Source organism: Salvelinus alpinus, chromosome 29 (assembly GCF_045679555.1).
Source record: "Salvelinus alpinus chromosome 29, SLU_Salpinus.1, whole genome shotgun sequence".
NCBI classification, from domain to species: domain Eukaryota; kingdom Metazoa; phylum Chordata; class Actinopteri; order Salmoniformes; family Salmonidae; genus Salvelinus; species Salvelinus alpinus.
In genome coordinates, this window is record NC_092114.1 from 20,751,040 (window position 1) to 20,765,309 (window position 14,270).

The following is a 14,270-nucleotide window of genomic DNA, read 5'->3' on the forward strand; positions in this document are numbered from 1 at the left end:
GAGTGGGGCTTAAGCTGCATCCCTGTCTCACCCTACGGCCCTGTGGAAAGAAATGTGAATGTTTTTTGCCAATTTTAACTGCACAGTTGTTGTTTGTGTACATGGATTTTATAATATCGTATGTTTTTCCCCCAACACCACTTTCCATCAATTCGTATAGCAGACCCTCGTGCCAAATTGAGTCAAAGGTTTTTTGAAATCAACAAAGCATGAGAAGACTTTGCCTCTTGCAAAGGCCTCTTGCCTTTGTTTTGGTTTATTTGTTTGTCAATTATTGTGTGCAGGGTGAACACGTGGTCTATCGTATGGTAATTTGGTAAAAAGCCTATTTGACATTTGCTCAGTACATTGTTTTCACTGAGGAAATGTACGAGTCTGCTATTAATGATAATGCAGAGAATTTTCCCAAGGTTGCTGTCGACGCATATCCTACGGTAGTTATTGGGGTTAAATTCGTCTCCACTTTTGTGAATTGGGGTGATTATTCCTTGGTTCCAAATATTGTCGAAGATGCCAGAGCTGAGGATGATGTTAAAGAGTTTAAGTATAGCAGATTGGAATTTGTGGTCTGTATACTTTATCATTTCATTTTAGGATACCATCAACAACTCTCTCTCTCTCCTTCAGGTTGATCTCCTTCCAGGAGTTTGTGGCTTTTGAGTCGGTCCTGTGTGCTCCAGATGCTCTCTACATGGTCGCCTTCCTGCTGTTCGACAAGACTGGCAAAGGAGCAGCCACCTATGGTATGTAACCTTCCCTCTGGTTTGATTGACAGCTCTATTTTAGCTCTAACCCTCTAATCGCCAGGTATGATTTGTGGCATATGAGAGACCTGTGAGACCTGTGATAGGTGTGACCGTTGAAGTACAAAACAATGTTTACACTTATAGCTAGGATTTTAATATTTAAGTGAACGAAGAATTCTTAGTACACTGTGAGGTCTTTTATTTACTGAAAGGAAATTTCATTGGACATTTTGTTATTTTGGAAGAGGTTGATAATAAAATATGTTTTACTCTCTCAAAATGACAAAAAATTATATTGTCACACATAACCATCAGAGTCAGTGACAGTAACCTTAGCCCCTATGAAGGTGACAGTGTAAGCACCCCTATGGAGATGACAGGATGACAGATATTGGTTTTGGAAGGGTGGAGGGGGAGAAGACATGTTGGAGAGGAGGGGAGTGTGTATGTGATTGGCACCATTACCCAGAAGCTTAGGTTAGAAGAGGAGACATTTGTACGTGTTGCTCATTTCACATTTCCCTAATTGATTTAAACAACCCTAATTTTGCCTTCTGTAGGTGTGCCACATTAGCACATTAGGACTGATTTGAAATGCAGCGCACATATCTTGAGCACAAACAGAGAGAAACTAAATTCCATTCTAATTGTTGCTAGTCGGCAGGGAGTAAGATCATTGTGGTTCATTATATATGCACATATGTTAATTTTCATATTTTAAAAGCTCAATTAGACTATTTATCTGTGACTTGGTATATCTGGTTTAGTAATTGAAAGGTCTGTTGTTTTTCTGCCTTCTGAAAGGTTAATGAATATAGCCTACCTGAATGCTACCTACGCTAGGAGATGCAATAAGAAGTCAAATATTTCACATGCCCATACACTGCTGTCTGTACCTCATGTTCTGCTACCATTTTAACTTGTGACTTGTAACTCCTTTATAACTAATGAAAAGCATTCATTGCTGCGGCTTAGCTGCATTAAAGACAGTTTGTTTTTCAACATCAATGGCTTGTTCTGATTTCTTATTTATTTTCATAACATTTTTGTACGTTCTTTTCTTGTTTGTTAGTAACCTGTGTAATTTATATTAAGTGAACGCGGAAAAACATATATTTTTACATGAAGGGATGAATGCACTGTTATTTCTTAGTGTTTCATAAAAATACATCCATAATTTGGCGGAATAGAGTTCCTAAAACCGTGACATGAATGCATGTTAAAAGGGGATTGTACTGCAGCCTATGAGATAAAAAAAGAGGATAAAAGGTTGCCTGGGTGTTGACAGGTCCATAAAGGCTGATAATATAAACGGCAGGTCTGGAATGGGGAATGGCACTGCAGTGTTACACTGTTGACTAAATGCAGCATTTTTATTGCCTCATTAAAGTGTAAAACCTGCTGGAGCTGTCTTGTTCCAAAAGGTAGGTCCTGACTGGGGGAAAAATCACACTCCATATTTCTAGCGTGTGGCCTAAATCCCTCTCTCATTTCTCTTTAAGTTATTCATTCCCCTCTTAGTTACACTGATACATACTAGCAGGTTATTCAACACGTTTCTGGTTTCGTGGCGTAATAAGGAACAGGTTCCTCTGGCTCTGTTTGTTTTGGTTTCTCTGATAAGGCTGTAATCATTTGGGCTGGTGTTCAATGTCTCCCACCCACATTACCTTTATTGGCTGAGACTGTTACAGAATTAAAAAAGTGTGTAATCACATTGCTTCACATATTTTATAGCTACAGTAGGCCTACAGTACTGTCTAATGCTTCCATCAGATGTCAATCCATCGTCATTGTTGAGCCCTGTGGCTTCAGGAACCTGTAACTTCCATCGTTATTAACACATACTTTTCTAATATGAAATCTCTTAAAAAACTGGTCAATGATCATTCCAATGACTTGATACAAAATAATACCTTTTGACATAATACACAACAATGTCCGCCATGTCTGCAAGTAACCAAGTCTTGTGACGCAATGCTACAGCTAACCAGCCATCTACAGTTGTCTGTTTGTCAACAGTGTCTGAATGAAAAGGGGACTGATTTCATTAAAGGTGCTCGTCTCGTCTTTCCTCAGAGGACGTGAAGCAGGTCTTCAGCCAAACCACAAACCATCAGCACATCCCCTTTAACTGGGACTCTGAGTTCATGCGGCTGCACTTTGGCATGGAGAGGACCAAGCACCTCAGCTATGGAGAGTTCACCCAGTTCCTCCTGGTGGGTTGAAATTCTCTATATCACCTTGCACTCACATAGACTGACTGTCTCTCTCTCTCTCTCTCTCTCTCTCTCTCTCTCTCGCTTTCTTTCTCTTTCGCCAATCTCTCTCTCTCTATTTTTTTCTCTCTCTTTTTCTCTCTCTCTCTCTCTCTCTCTCTCTTTCTGTCTGAGCAAATTCTTTGTCCACGTCAATGTGTCTCTCTGTCAGTCAGATGTTCGTTTAAATGTGCGTCTCCCTCTTTATCTCTCTGTCAATGTTTCTATCTCGCTCTCAATTTCATCCTCTCCATTCCTGTCCGACTTTGTCTATCTGTCTGTCAAGTCTTTTTCATTTTGCCTTCAGACCCTGCATATTAATTATTGTATGGAATTTTCTTCTGACAAAGTCAATGAAACCAGTTTTCGTGTTTGATCTTTACTATAACCTCCTTGTCTGTATTCAGGCTGTGTGTGATGCTGATGGTGTGTGTGTCTGTATTCAGGCTGTGTGTGATGCTGATGGTGTGTGTCTGTATTCAGGCTGTGTGTGATGCTGATGGTGTGTGTCTGTATTCAGGCTGTGTGTGATGCTGATGGTGTGTGTGTCTGTATTCAGGCTGTGTGTGATGCTGATGGTGTGTGTCTGTATTCAGGCTGTGTGTGATGCTGATGGTGTGTGTGTCTGTATTCAGGCTGTGTGTGATGCTGATGGTGTGTGTGTCTGTATTCAGGCTGTGTGTGATGCCGACGGTGTGTGTCTGTATTCAGGCTGTGTGTGATGCTGATGGTGTGTGTCTGTATTCAGGCTGTGTGTGATGCTGATGGTGTGTGTGTCTGTATTCAGGCTGTGTGTGATGCCGATGGTGTGTGTGTCTGTATTCAGGCTGTGTGTGATGCTGATGGTGTGTGTGTCTTTATTCAGGCTGTGTGTGATGCCGATGGTGTGTGTGTCTGTATTCAGGCTGTGTGTGATGCCGACGGTGTGTGTGTCTGTATTCAGGCTGTGTGTGATGCCGATGGTGTGTGTGTCTGTATTCAGGCTGTGTGTGATGCCGATGGTGTGTGTGTCTGTATTCAGGCTGTGTGTGATGCCGATGGTGTGTGTGTCTGTATTCAGGCTGTGTGTGATGCCGACGGTGTGTGTGTCTGTATTCAGGCTGTGTGTGATGCCGACGGTGTGTGTGTCTGTATTCAGGCTGTGTGTGATGCCGATGGTGTGTGTGTCTGTATTCAGGCTGTGTGTGATGCCGATGGTGTGTGTCTATATTCAGGCTGTGTGTGATGCCGACGGTGTGTGTGTCTGTATTCAGTGTGGTTGATGCCCATGATGTGTGTGTGTCTGTTTTCAGTGTGGGGGATGCCCATGATGTGTGTGTGTCTGTATTCAGTGTGGGGGATGCCCATGATGTGTGTGTGTCTGTATTCAGTGTGGGGGATGCCCATGATGTGTGTGTGTCTGTATTCAGTGTGGGGGATGCCCATGATGTGTGTGTGTCTGTATTCAGTGTGGGGGATGCCCATGATGTGTGTGTGTCTGTATTCAGTGTGGGGGATGCCCATGATGTGTGTGTGTCTGTATTCAGTGTGGGGGATGCCCATCCAGCCTTGGCTTGATACACATTCTCAGGTTCCTCTACTTGGTCCTGTTTCCCCAACACAGCCAGCCATATTAACCTGATTCTAGTTGATCCTGTTTCCCCAACACAGCCAGCCATATTACCCTGATTCTACTTGGTCCTGTTTCCCCAACACAGCCAGCCATATTAACCTGATTCTACTTGGTCCTGTTTCCCTAACACAGCCAGCCATATTAACCTGATTCTACTTGGTCCTGTTTCCCCAACACAGCCAGCCATATTACCCTGATTCTACTTGGTCCTGTTTCCCCAACACAGCCAGCCATATTAACCTGATTCTACTTGGTCCTGTTTCCCCAACACAGCCAGCCATATTAACCTGATTCTACTTGGTCCTGTTTCCCCAACACAGCCAGCCATATTACCCTGATTCTACTTGGTCCTGTTTCCCCAACACAGCCAGCCATATTAACCTGATTCTACTTGGTCCTGTTTCCCCAACACAGCCAGCCATATTAACCTGATTCTACTTGGTCCTGTTTCCACAACACAGCCAGCCATATTACCCTGATTCTACTTGGTCCTGTTTCCCCAACACAGCCAGCCATATTACCCTGATTCTACTTGGTCCTGTTTCCCCAACACAGCCAGCCATATTAACCTGATTCTACTTGGTCCTGTTTCCCCAACACAGCCAGCCATATTAACCTGATTCTACTTGGTCCTGTTTCCCCAACACAGCCAGCCATATTAACCTGATTCTACTTGGTCCTGTTTCCCCAACACAGCCAGCCATATTAACCTGATTCTACTTGGTCCTGTTTCCACAACACAGCCAGCCATATTAACCTGATTCTACTTGGTCCTGTTTCCCCAACACAGCCAGCCATATTAACCTGATTCTACTTGGTCCTGTTTCCCCAACACAGCCAGCCATATTAACCTGATTCTACTTGGTCCTGTTTCCCCAACACAGCCAGCCATATTAACCTGATTCTACTTGGACCTGTTTCTCCAACACAGCTCGCCATATTAACCTGATTCTACTTGGTCCTGTTTCCCCAACACAGCCAGCCATATTAACCTGCATCTACTTGGTCCTGTTTCCCCAACACAGCCAGCCATATTAACCTGATTCTACTTGGTCCTGTTTCCCTAACACAGCCAGCCATATTACCCTGATTCTACTTGGTCCTGTTTCCCCAACACAGCCAGCCATATTAACCTGATTCTACTTGGTCCTGTTTCCCCAACACAGCCAGCCATATTAACCTGATTCTACTTGGTCCTGTTTCCCCAACACAGCCAGCCATATTAACCTGATTCTACTTGGTCCTGTTTCCCCAACACAGCCAGCCATATTAACCTGATTAGTCATCAATGAAACCCTGAGAGTATATTTTAGAACACGCTGGAATTCGTTTTCCATTACAGTTAAGTGACGTAACCACCAACATAGACCTACTCCACCTATACCCTTCTATCCAAAACAGGGGACATTTTCTCCTCCGTAGTATCATCTGTGCTGCTGCCGCATTCCTTCTGTATTTGTGGTGTGCGTGCCATTTTCCAATATGATGTCTAGACGTGAAATCAAGGGAGAGGGCGAGTGGAGGAGAGGGAGAGTGGGGGGTCGGCCGTGCCAAGTTTTCATCTACACTCACTATATCTGTATGAGCTTTCTATGTTACACTTAACTTGGACCAGATGGGTTACACACTGTGAAGAACACACTGATATTGTGTAAGTGTGTGTGTGTGTGTGTGTGTGTGTGTGTGTGTGTGTGTGTGTGTGTGTGTGTGTGTGTGTGTGTGTGTGTGTGTGTGTGTGTGTGTGTGTGTGTGTGTGTGTGTGTGTGTGTGTGTGTGTGTGTGTGTGTGTGTGTGTCTGTGTGTGTGTCTGTGTGTGTGTCTGTGTCTGTGTGAGGTCCAGCCAGTTAGAGTAGAGAATGTATTTTGCATTCAGGGCTTGCCCAGTTCCACTCCAGTGGTTTCCAATACTTCACCAAGGAGTACAGCAGTAATGCTCATAGCTCAACTATGAAATACACATTTCCTATTTCACTCACTTCATTTAGTCAATTTATTTAATTCAGGGCTTGTGATTGAAGTGTTTTCTCAGTAGTAGAGGAGAACAGTGCTGTTATGAACCCACTGAGACCTGAGTGAAGATCTTTAAGACTTTAACAAACTATTATTCATATTCCTCAATTATTTGAATATACTGCTATTTGAAAAGACTATACATTCTGTTCCTATTTGTGTTGTGAATGGTCAAGATAATACAGATTGAAGTAATGTATCTCACAGTAAACACCGGCAAATGTAATATGCTTCTCATACAACACACACTGTAAATAATGAGGTTTGTTTTCAGTGGTTTTCTTTATGGGGTTTCTCATCCTTATACTTTGTGTTTACATGTGTGTTGTATTCATCCATAATGATGACGGGCCAGATGCAAACAAGATGGGATTATCCCGGAAAACATTCGCGCTGCAAATTTCTCATAAGGGCTCTCTCACCAATTACTGTCACGGTGGAAGCCAGAGATTCTCCAAAATTACATGATGTGTGTCTATGTAGGGCATAGAGTGTGATTTGGGATGCAGACATTCTTTTTACCCTCTTGTGTCGTGGATGCCAACCAAGGGCTGAGTGACTTCACATTGTTGTGTACATAGTGTGGTTTGGTGATGTATGCCATGCGTAGAGGTGGCACATGGTAGCCAATAGCTATGTCAGATGTGCTGGCTGGCACACTGAACATGGATGGAGGGCATTAAAGTGGCTTTGTTATGTTATGTCTGAGCTTTTTAAAGCTACAGTCTACGATTTGGGTTGTGTTTTCAATGGTAATTTCAACGCTTGATATTCACATACGTAGCTGCAAAAAACCTGAATCCCAGTCTGTAGCTTTAAGGGTCAGTAATGACTTTAACCTGGTTTGTGTTGATCGGAACCAGAGGGAACAGTTAGAGGGAATCTGTACAGTATTTCTACTGCAGGTATTCCATTGTTTAAAGAGCGGGAAAGACGCCAACGCCTCTCGTATTGAAACCCAAAACAGAGGTGGCTCGTCAAATGTTTTTTATTCCATCCAATCCAGAGACAATTGAAGTGAGTGTAAATGCCGTGGTAGTCTGGGTATTGGTCGTCAGAGGCTTAGCCCTCCTCCTGAAATGAAAACCATGTCTCTAAAACACTCACAGTTGTAATAAGTTACATTTTAACAGGCTAAAAGCGGCTAAAACCATAAACTGCTACATTCTGGGCCGCAATTGTTCTGTTGTTCCATATGGTTGTGGCAGGCAGCTCCTAACTCTGCTTAGTGTTGTCTTGCTCCAGTCTCTGTAGCTCAGGGATATTTTTCCCACCCTTCTCTTCTTTTTACTATACTGCTCCAGCTCTCTTTTCATTTGATGTTTTCTCTGTGGTAGTCCCCCCCCACCCCCCAATTTGGACCTATTCATCAGAATGTTTTTTTTTTTAAACGACAGAAAAAATTCTGATTATGAACATGTCTCTTTCACAAGTTATTTATGTTTGTTTGCAATATGTTCCTTTGGATGGCTTCCATTTTGGACCTCCTCAGTACATTTAGTATAACCACCCCTAATGATGATTTTCCTAATTGATCGTTAAATGGCGGTAGGTAGCTGACGAGCTCATATGCAGAAAGTGTTATTGACACCCTGCTCTCACAGAAACCTGTTTTGCGGATCACACCTCTTTTGGGAGAAATGTCAATAGTAATTCTCCCCCTTTCTATTAAGCTTTTTGTAGGTGTCAATCTCCTGAAAGTTTTGGTGAGTGTAGCCGGAGGCCTGTTATGTTATCAACCTCTAAATGTCAGTCACAAAGACTTAGACGCAGGAATACATGCTAACAGATTTTGATGTGCAGTACTTTTTGAATATTGTGTTGCAGGCTATTCTTATGATAAAGAATGGTAGAGAGGAAGTCCCAAAATCCATATGAATGTAATATTCAATAATATCTCTAATTGACTCAAATAAAGTCAGGAAGTAGCATATGTGTATTGTAGTTTTACAGTTGTTTGAATTTTGGTATTTGCAGTATGAGCCATGACGAAGCGGTATTGTCTTTGAGGTTTGTTTACAGTGTGTCTCACCAGACGTGTGGTCACAGGTAGTGATAATGGCTTTTAATTTCAAAGCCCCACAGGAGTCTTCCCATGAGCCTGTCTGTTGTCTCTGTGGTCCACAGAGGAGGAAGCTGCCGTGCCGTGTGTGTATGTGTGTGTGTTGTGAAATAGTGACCACTTAGGTGATTAGCCAGTCAGTTTGTGTGTGTGTATCCCCTGGAGTGCCTTAATGGGGGATTTGGGAAACACAAGAGTCGCCCCACAGCAGCAGTGTGAGGAGAGGAAAGGAGAGAGGAAAGGAGAGGAGAGGAGAGGAGAGAGGAAAGGAAAGGAGAGAGGAGAGGAGAGAAGAGAGGAGAGAAGAAAGGACAGGAGGGGAGAGAGGAGAGAGCAAATGACTGCAGCTCCTCTAAATGCTGGCCCCCTGTAACTGAGAGCGGAAAATGGCTCCAGGGGGCTCATCAACGGCAATTGTGCTTCTCCGAGAAGTGGGCGTGTGTGTTTGTAGAGACGCCCTCAACTGAAGTCATTAACATGTTATAAGAAGAAACAATTTTCCACAAAATGTCTAAATCCTGTCCAGAAATATGATGTGTTACTGTGCATACTCGAAAATGAAGGTACCTCTGTTTCTATCCATGTGTGTTTGTTGCTCTATCTCTCTGAAGCTACACTATATATACAAAGTATGTGGACACCCCTTCAAATTAGTGCATTCTATTTCAGCCACACCCATTGCTGACAGGTGTATAGAATCGAGCACACAGCCATGCAATCTCCATAGACAAACATTGGCATTAGAATGGCCTTACTGAATAGCTCATAAGACGGCTCATAAGATGGCACCTTTCCAACAAGTCAGTTTGCCCTGCAAGAGCTGCCCCGGTCAACTGTAAGTGCTGTTATTGGAAAGTGGAAAAGTCTAGGAGCAACAAAGGCTCAGTCTCGAAGTGGTAGGCCACACAAGCTCACAGAACAGGGCCCCTGAGTGCTGAAGCCGTCTGTCCTTGGTTGCAGCACTCACTGCCAAGTTTTAAACTACCTCTGGAAGCAACGTCAGCACAATGACTGTTCGTCAGGAGCTTCATAAAATGATTTTTCATGGCCGAGCAGCTGCACACAAGCCTAAGATCACCATGCACAATGCCAAGCGTTGGCTGGAGTGGTGTAAAGCTCGCCGGCATTGGACTCTGGAGCAGTGGAAACGTGTTCTCTGGAGTGATAAATCACGCTTCACCATCTGGCAGTCCGACAGACAAATCTGGGTTTGGTGGATGCCAGGAGAAAGCTACTTGCCCCAGTGCATAGTGCCAACTGTAAAGTTTGGTGGAAGAGGAATAATGTTCTGGGGATGTTTTTCATGGTTCGGGCTAGGCCCCTTCATTCCATTGCAGGGAAATCTTAACGCTGTAGCATACAATGACATTCTAGAAGATTCTGTGCTTCCAACTTTGTGGCAACAGTTTGGGGAAGGCCCTTTCCTGTTTCAGCATGACAATGCCCCCGTGCAAAAAGCGAGGTCCATAAAGAAGTTGTTTGTCGAGATCGGTGTGGAAGAACTTGATTGGCCTGCACAGAGCCCTGACTTCAACCCCATCGAACTAATTGAAATGCCGACTGCGAGCCAGGCCTAATCAGTGCCTGACCTCACTAATGTTCTTGTGGCTGAATGGAAGCAAGTCCCCGCAGCAATGTTCCAACATCTAGAGGAAAGCCTTCAGAAGAGTGGAGGCTGATATAGTAGCAAAGAGGGGACCAACTCCATATTAATGCCCATGATTTTGGAATGAGATGTTCGGCGAGCAAGTGTCCACATACTTTTGGTCATGTAGTGTATGTGTGTCTCTATGTGATTTAAAGGCTATCTGTGTCTGTCTCTGTGTGATTTAAAGGGTATCTATGTGATTTAAAGGCTATCTCTGCCTGTCTCTACGTGATTTAAAGGGTATCTATGTGATTTAAAGGCTATCTCTGCCTGTCTCTATGTGATTTAAAGGCTGTCTGTGTCTGTCTCTGTGTGATTTAAAGGGTATCTATGTGATTTAAAGGCTATCTCTGCCTGTCTCTACGTGATTTAAAGGGTATCTATGTGATTTAAAGGCTGTCTCTGCCTCTATCTGTGTGATTTAATTGGTATCTATGCCTGTCTCTGTGTGATTTAAATGGTATCTATGCCTGTGTGATTTACAGTTTTTCTCAATAGCTTTGGCTCAATTCTCAAATGAGAATATTTTTTTCAAAACAATAAATTCAAATCTCTGAACAATTAGTTTCTTGTTAACACCAGATTTGAATTTCTTATTAATTTAAGCAAATTACACGTGTTTTGGCACGTGTGCAAAAGATTAAGTACAATTGTCTACAATTTGCACAATAACTACATGCACATGGCTGATCAAAACTGATGAGTTGATTCTCAGTGAAATTGTCATACTCTTCACAACTTCTAAACATTATTTCACTGTGTGAACCATCACATGCAAAATGATCCATTCAACGATCAAAATCAGTCAGACATACATGTATATTCCATAAATATCAATGACATGGAATGTTTGTAATGTCTGCTAAATTGGCAAATTACCTGCCAGGTGACATAGTAATGAAATAGGAATCACAGTCTTACAAATCAACCAATCAAGTTTGGAGGCATATATATGGAGCTTGCCCACAGCATAATCACTACCATTTTTGAACATGGAGATACATCACAACTCTGAACAGTAGCTACATGCACGTGGAGGAGAAATAAGAAGATGTGTAAGAATGCGTGTAGGTGGTGGTGGTGATGGTGGTGGTGTTGGTGTTGGTGGTGGTGATGGTGGTGGTAGTGGTGGTGGTGGTGTTGGTGTTGGTGGTGGTGGTGGTGGTGGTGGTGGTGGTGGTGGTGGTGGTGGTGGTGGTGGTGGTGGTGGTGATGGTGGTGGTGGTGGTAGTGGTGATGGTGGTGGTGGTGATGGTGGTGGTGTTGGTGGTAGTGGTGGAGGTGGTGGTGTTGGTGTTGGTGGTGGTAGTGGTGGTGGTGATGGTGGTGGTGGTGGTGGTGGTGGTGGTGGTGGTGGTGGTGGTGGTGGTGGTGGTGGTGGTGGTGGTGGTGGTGGTGGTGGTGGTGATGGTGGTGGTGGTGGTGGTGGTGGTGGTGGTGGTGGTGGTGGTGGTGCTAGGGGAAGACTTAATAGAGGAAGAGGTAGAGGGCAAAGAATAAGAGTCCCTGATGAAATCAGAGCCACATTGTGGACCATGTCATAAACCATGGTCTTACAATGGAAGAGGCTGGTCGGAGAGTACAGCCTAATGTAAAGGTAAATGCAAGTCTGAAAATCACAATGTACAATGTACAGTAATACAGTAATACAGAGCAGTTTGAATACAATATACTATCTGTAACATGGTCTATTTGTGAATTCTACATGTCATATATAAGACTGTACAATGACCTCATGCTGTTGGCAGAGCAGCAGTATTCAGCCATCAGCAAGAACAAGACATTTGCCACATGGTCATAGTCAACAATTCCATCAGGCTAAGAGAGATCCAAAGTGCAATCATAAATGACAACAATATCTTCGCAAACATCAGTTCTGTCAGCATTTCCACTATAGACATAGTTTTGAAAAACAATCTAATGACTATGAGACAACTACAAGGTGCCATTTGAGAGGAATAGTAACAGAGTGAAGGAGCTGCGGTACCAGTATGTCCAGGTAAACCATTGGTGTGCACATGGGATATTGTACAGGGAGTTCTACTGTACTTCAATGATGCCTGTATATACTTCCTGAAGTTGTAGATACCCATAAGAACAGAAAACATTTCTACTTTACTAAACTGTCAGATTCTAGAATAGGCTATGTAAAACAAACTTTATATTTTGTTTCTGTGTTACTATATAGAAAATTATGGAGCTGGAAGGACATGAAATGACCCACATTCTTGTTTTTGTGGACAAGGCTGGGTTCAATCTGGCCAAATGCAGGAGATGTGGCCTCAATCTCATTGGACACCAGGCCACAATTGGCACACCAGGCCAACGCGGGTGCAATATAATAATGTGTGCTGCCATTTCTGAGAATGGTGTGAGCACATATTTCACACTTTGGGCCCTATAACATGACTGTCCCTGTGTGATATAAAGGGTATCTATGCCTGTCTCTGTGTGATTTAAAGGGTATCTATGCCTGTCTGTGTGATTTAAAGGGTATTTATGACTGCCTGTGTGATTTAAAGAGTATCTACACCTGTCTCTGTGTGCTTTAAAGTGTATCTGTGTGATTTAAAGGGCATGTATGTGATGTCAAGTGTATCTGTGATTTAAATGGTATCTGTGTGATTTAAAGGTTATCTGTGTGATTTAAAGGGTAACTATGTGTTTTAAAAAGTATATGTGTGATTTTAAGGGCATCTATGTGATGTTAAGGGTATCTGTGTGATTTAAAGGGTGTGTGTGTGATTTAAAGGGTATCTGTGTGATTGAATGGGTATCTATGTGATTTAAAGGGTATCTGTGTGAATTAAGGGTCTCTATGTGATTTAAAGGGTATCTTTCATTCCCCAGGTTTCCATCTAACCTTTTTAATGCGAGTAAATAACTTTGGATAAAAAATGTAATGACAGGCCTCATTTGGTAAATTTCCAAATATCAACAAAACTTTTATACAAGGTTGGATCTTTTTGTGTCTGTAAAATTAATTATGTCGGTGGAAATGCTTTTATGCTCAAATATTGATATAATAACCATGATATCAAAGTTAACTTAGAGCCATGCGATGACATGTTGTCTGGTCCTCCCACTACGACTCGTCAGGAAAGCATGCAGTTTATTAGTCTACAGATGAAATAAGTTATGATGAACTTCACAGGGTGATGAAAGTTCAAGGTGATGAGCTTGATGCTCCTTTCAATAAATATTGAGGGTCTTATTCTGGTGACATGGTGCTTGGCTGCCATTTGACAATTATAAATAATCTTGCTCTTTTGTCCATAATAATAATCTCATGTAGGCTACATGTGCGCTCTAGCCATGCACACAGATAGAGCTGTTGGCTAGAGTACAGTGCCAATACCAGAATGGGCACATTCTCTATATAACACATTTTTTTTTGCGAAAAACCATCAGTAGAGTTGAAAAAGCAATGGAAACCCATTTAACTTGTATTTTTTTATTCGGTACATGGGAATTTATCCGCAAAAGGCATTTTTATGTCACGCGCAGCATTTTATCTGAAACAAGTAAATTTGATGGAAACACATCTCTGGTTGGAAAATGTGTGTATTTTTTGAATGCGGATTTTAGAATATTCACATGAAAATCTGTCACCAATTGGATGGAAACTTAGCTTATGGCTGTCTCTATGTGATGCCAAGGGTATCTATGACTGTCACTGTGTGATAGAAAGGGTCTATTTTTATTTAAAAGGTATCTGTGTAATTTAAAGGGTATCTGTGTGATTTAATTGAATTTATTTTGGGTAACAGACAGACAATAAAATGTTCAATGTGGATCCAGAGGATATCACTTGAAAGTATTAATTAAAACGCTTGTTTCCAAAGTGGTCCTCGATGGTAAAAACAATAACACATATAATGATTAAAAGGCAAGATAAAATTACAAACAACAATATTCATTTATATTGACATCC

General features: G+C 42.4%; 1 protein-coding gene across 1 annotated transcript in view; it reads left to right on the top strand.

Moving 5' to 3' along the window:
• Positions 1–14,270, top strand: part of LOC139559284 (electrogenic aspartate/glutamate antiporter SLC25A13, mitochondrial-like) — a 98,306-nt gene that overhangs the window by 8,981 nt on the left and 75,055 nt on the right. The window contains exons 4-5 of the mRNA XM_071375141.1: positions 628–743; positions 2,826–2,965. Coding sequence (XP_071231242.1) covers positions 628–743; positions 2,826–2,965 — 256 coding nt within the window. The remainder of the gene's footprint in view (positions 1–627; positions 744–2,825; positions 2,966–14,270) is intronic.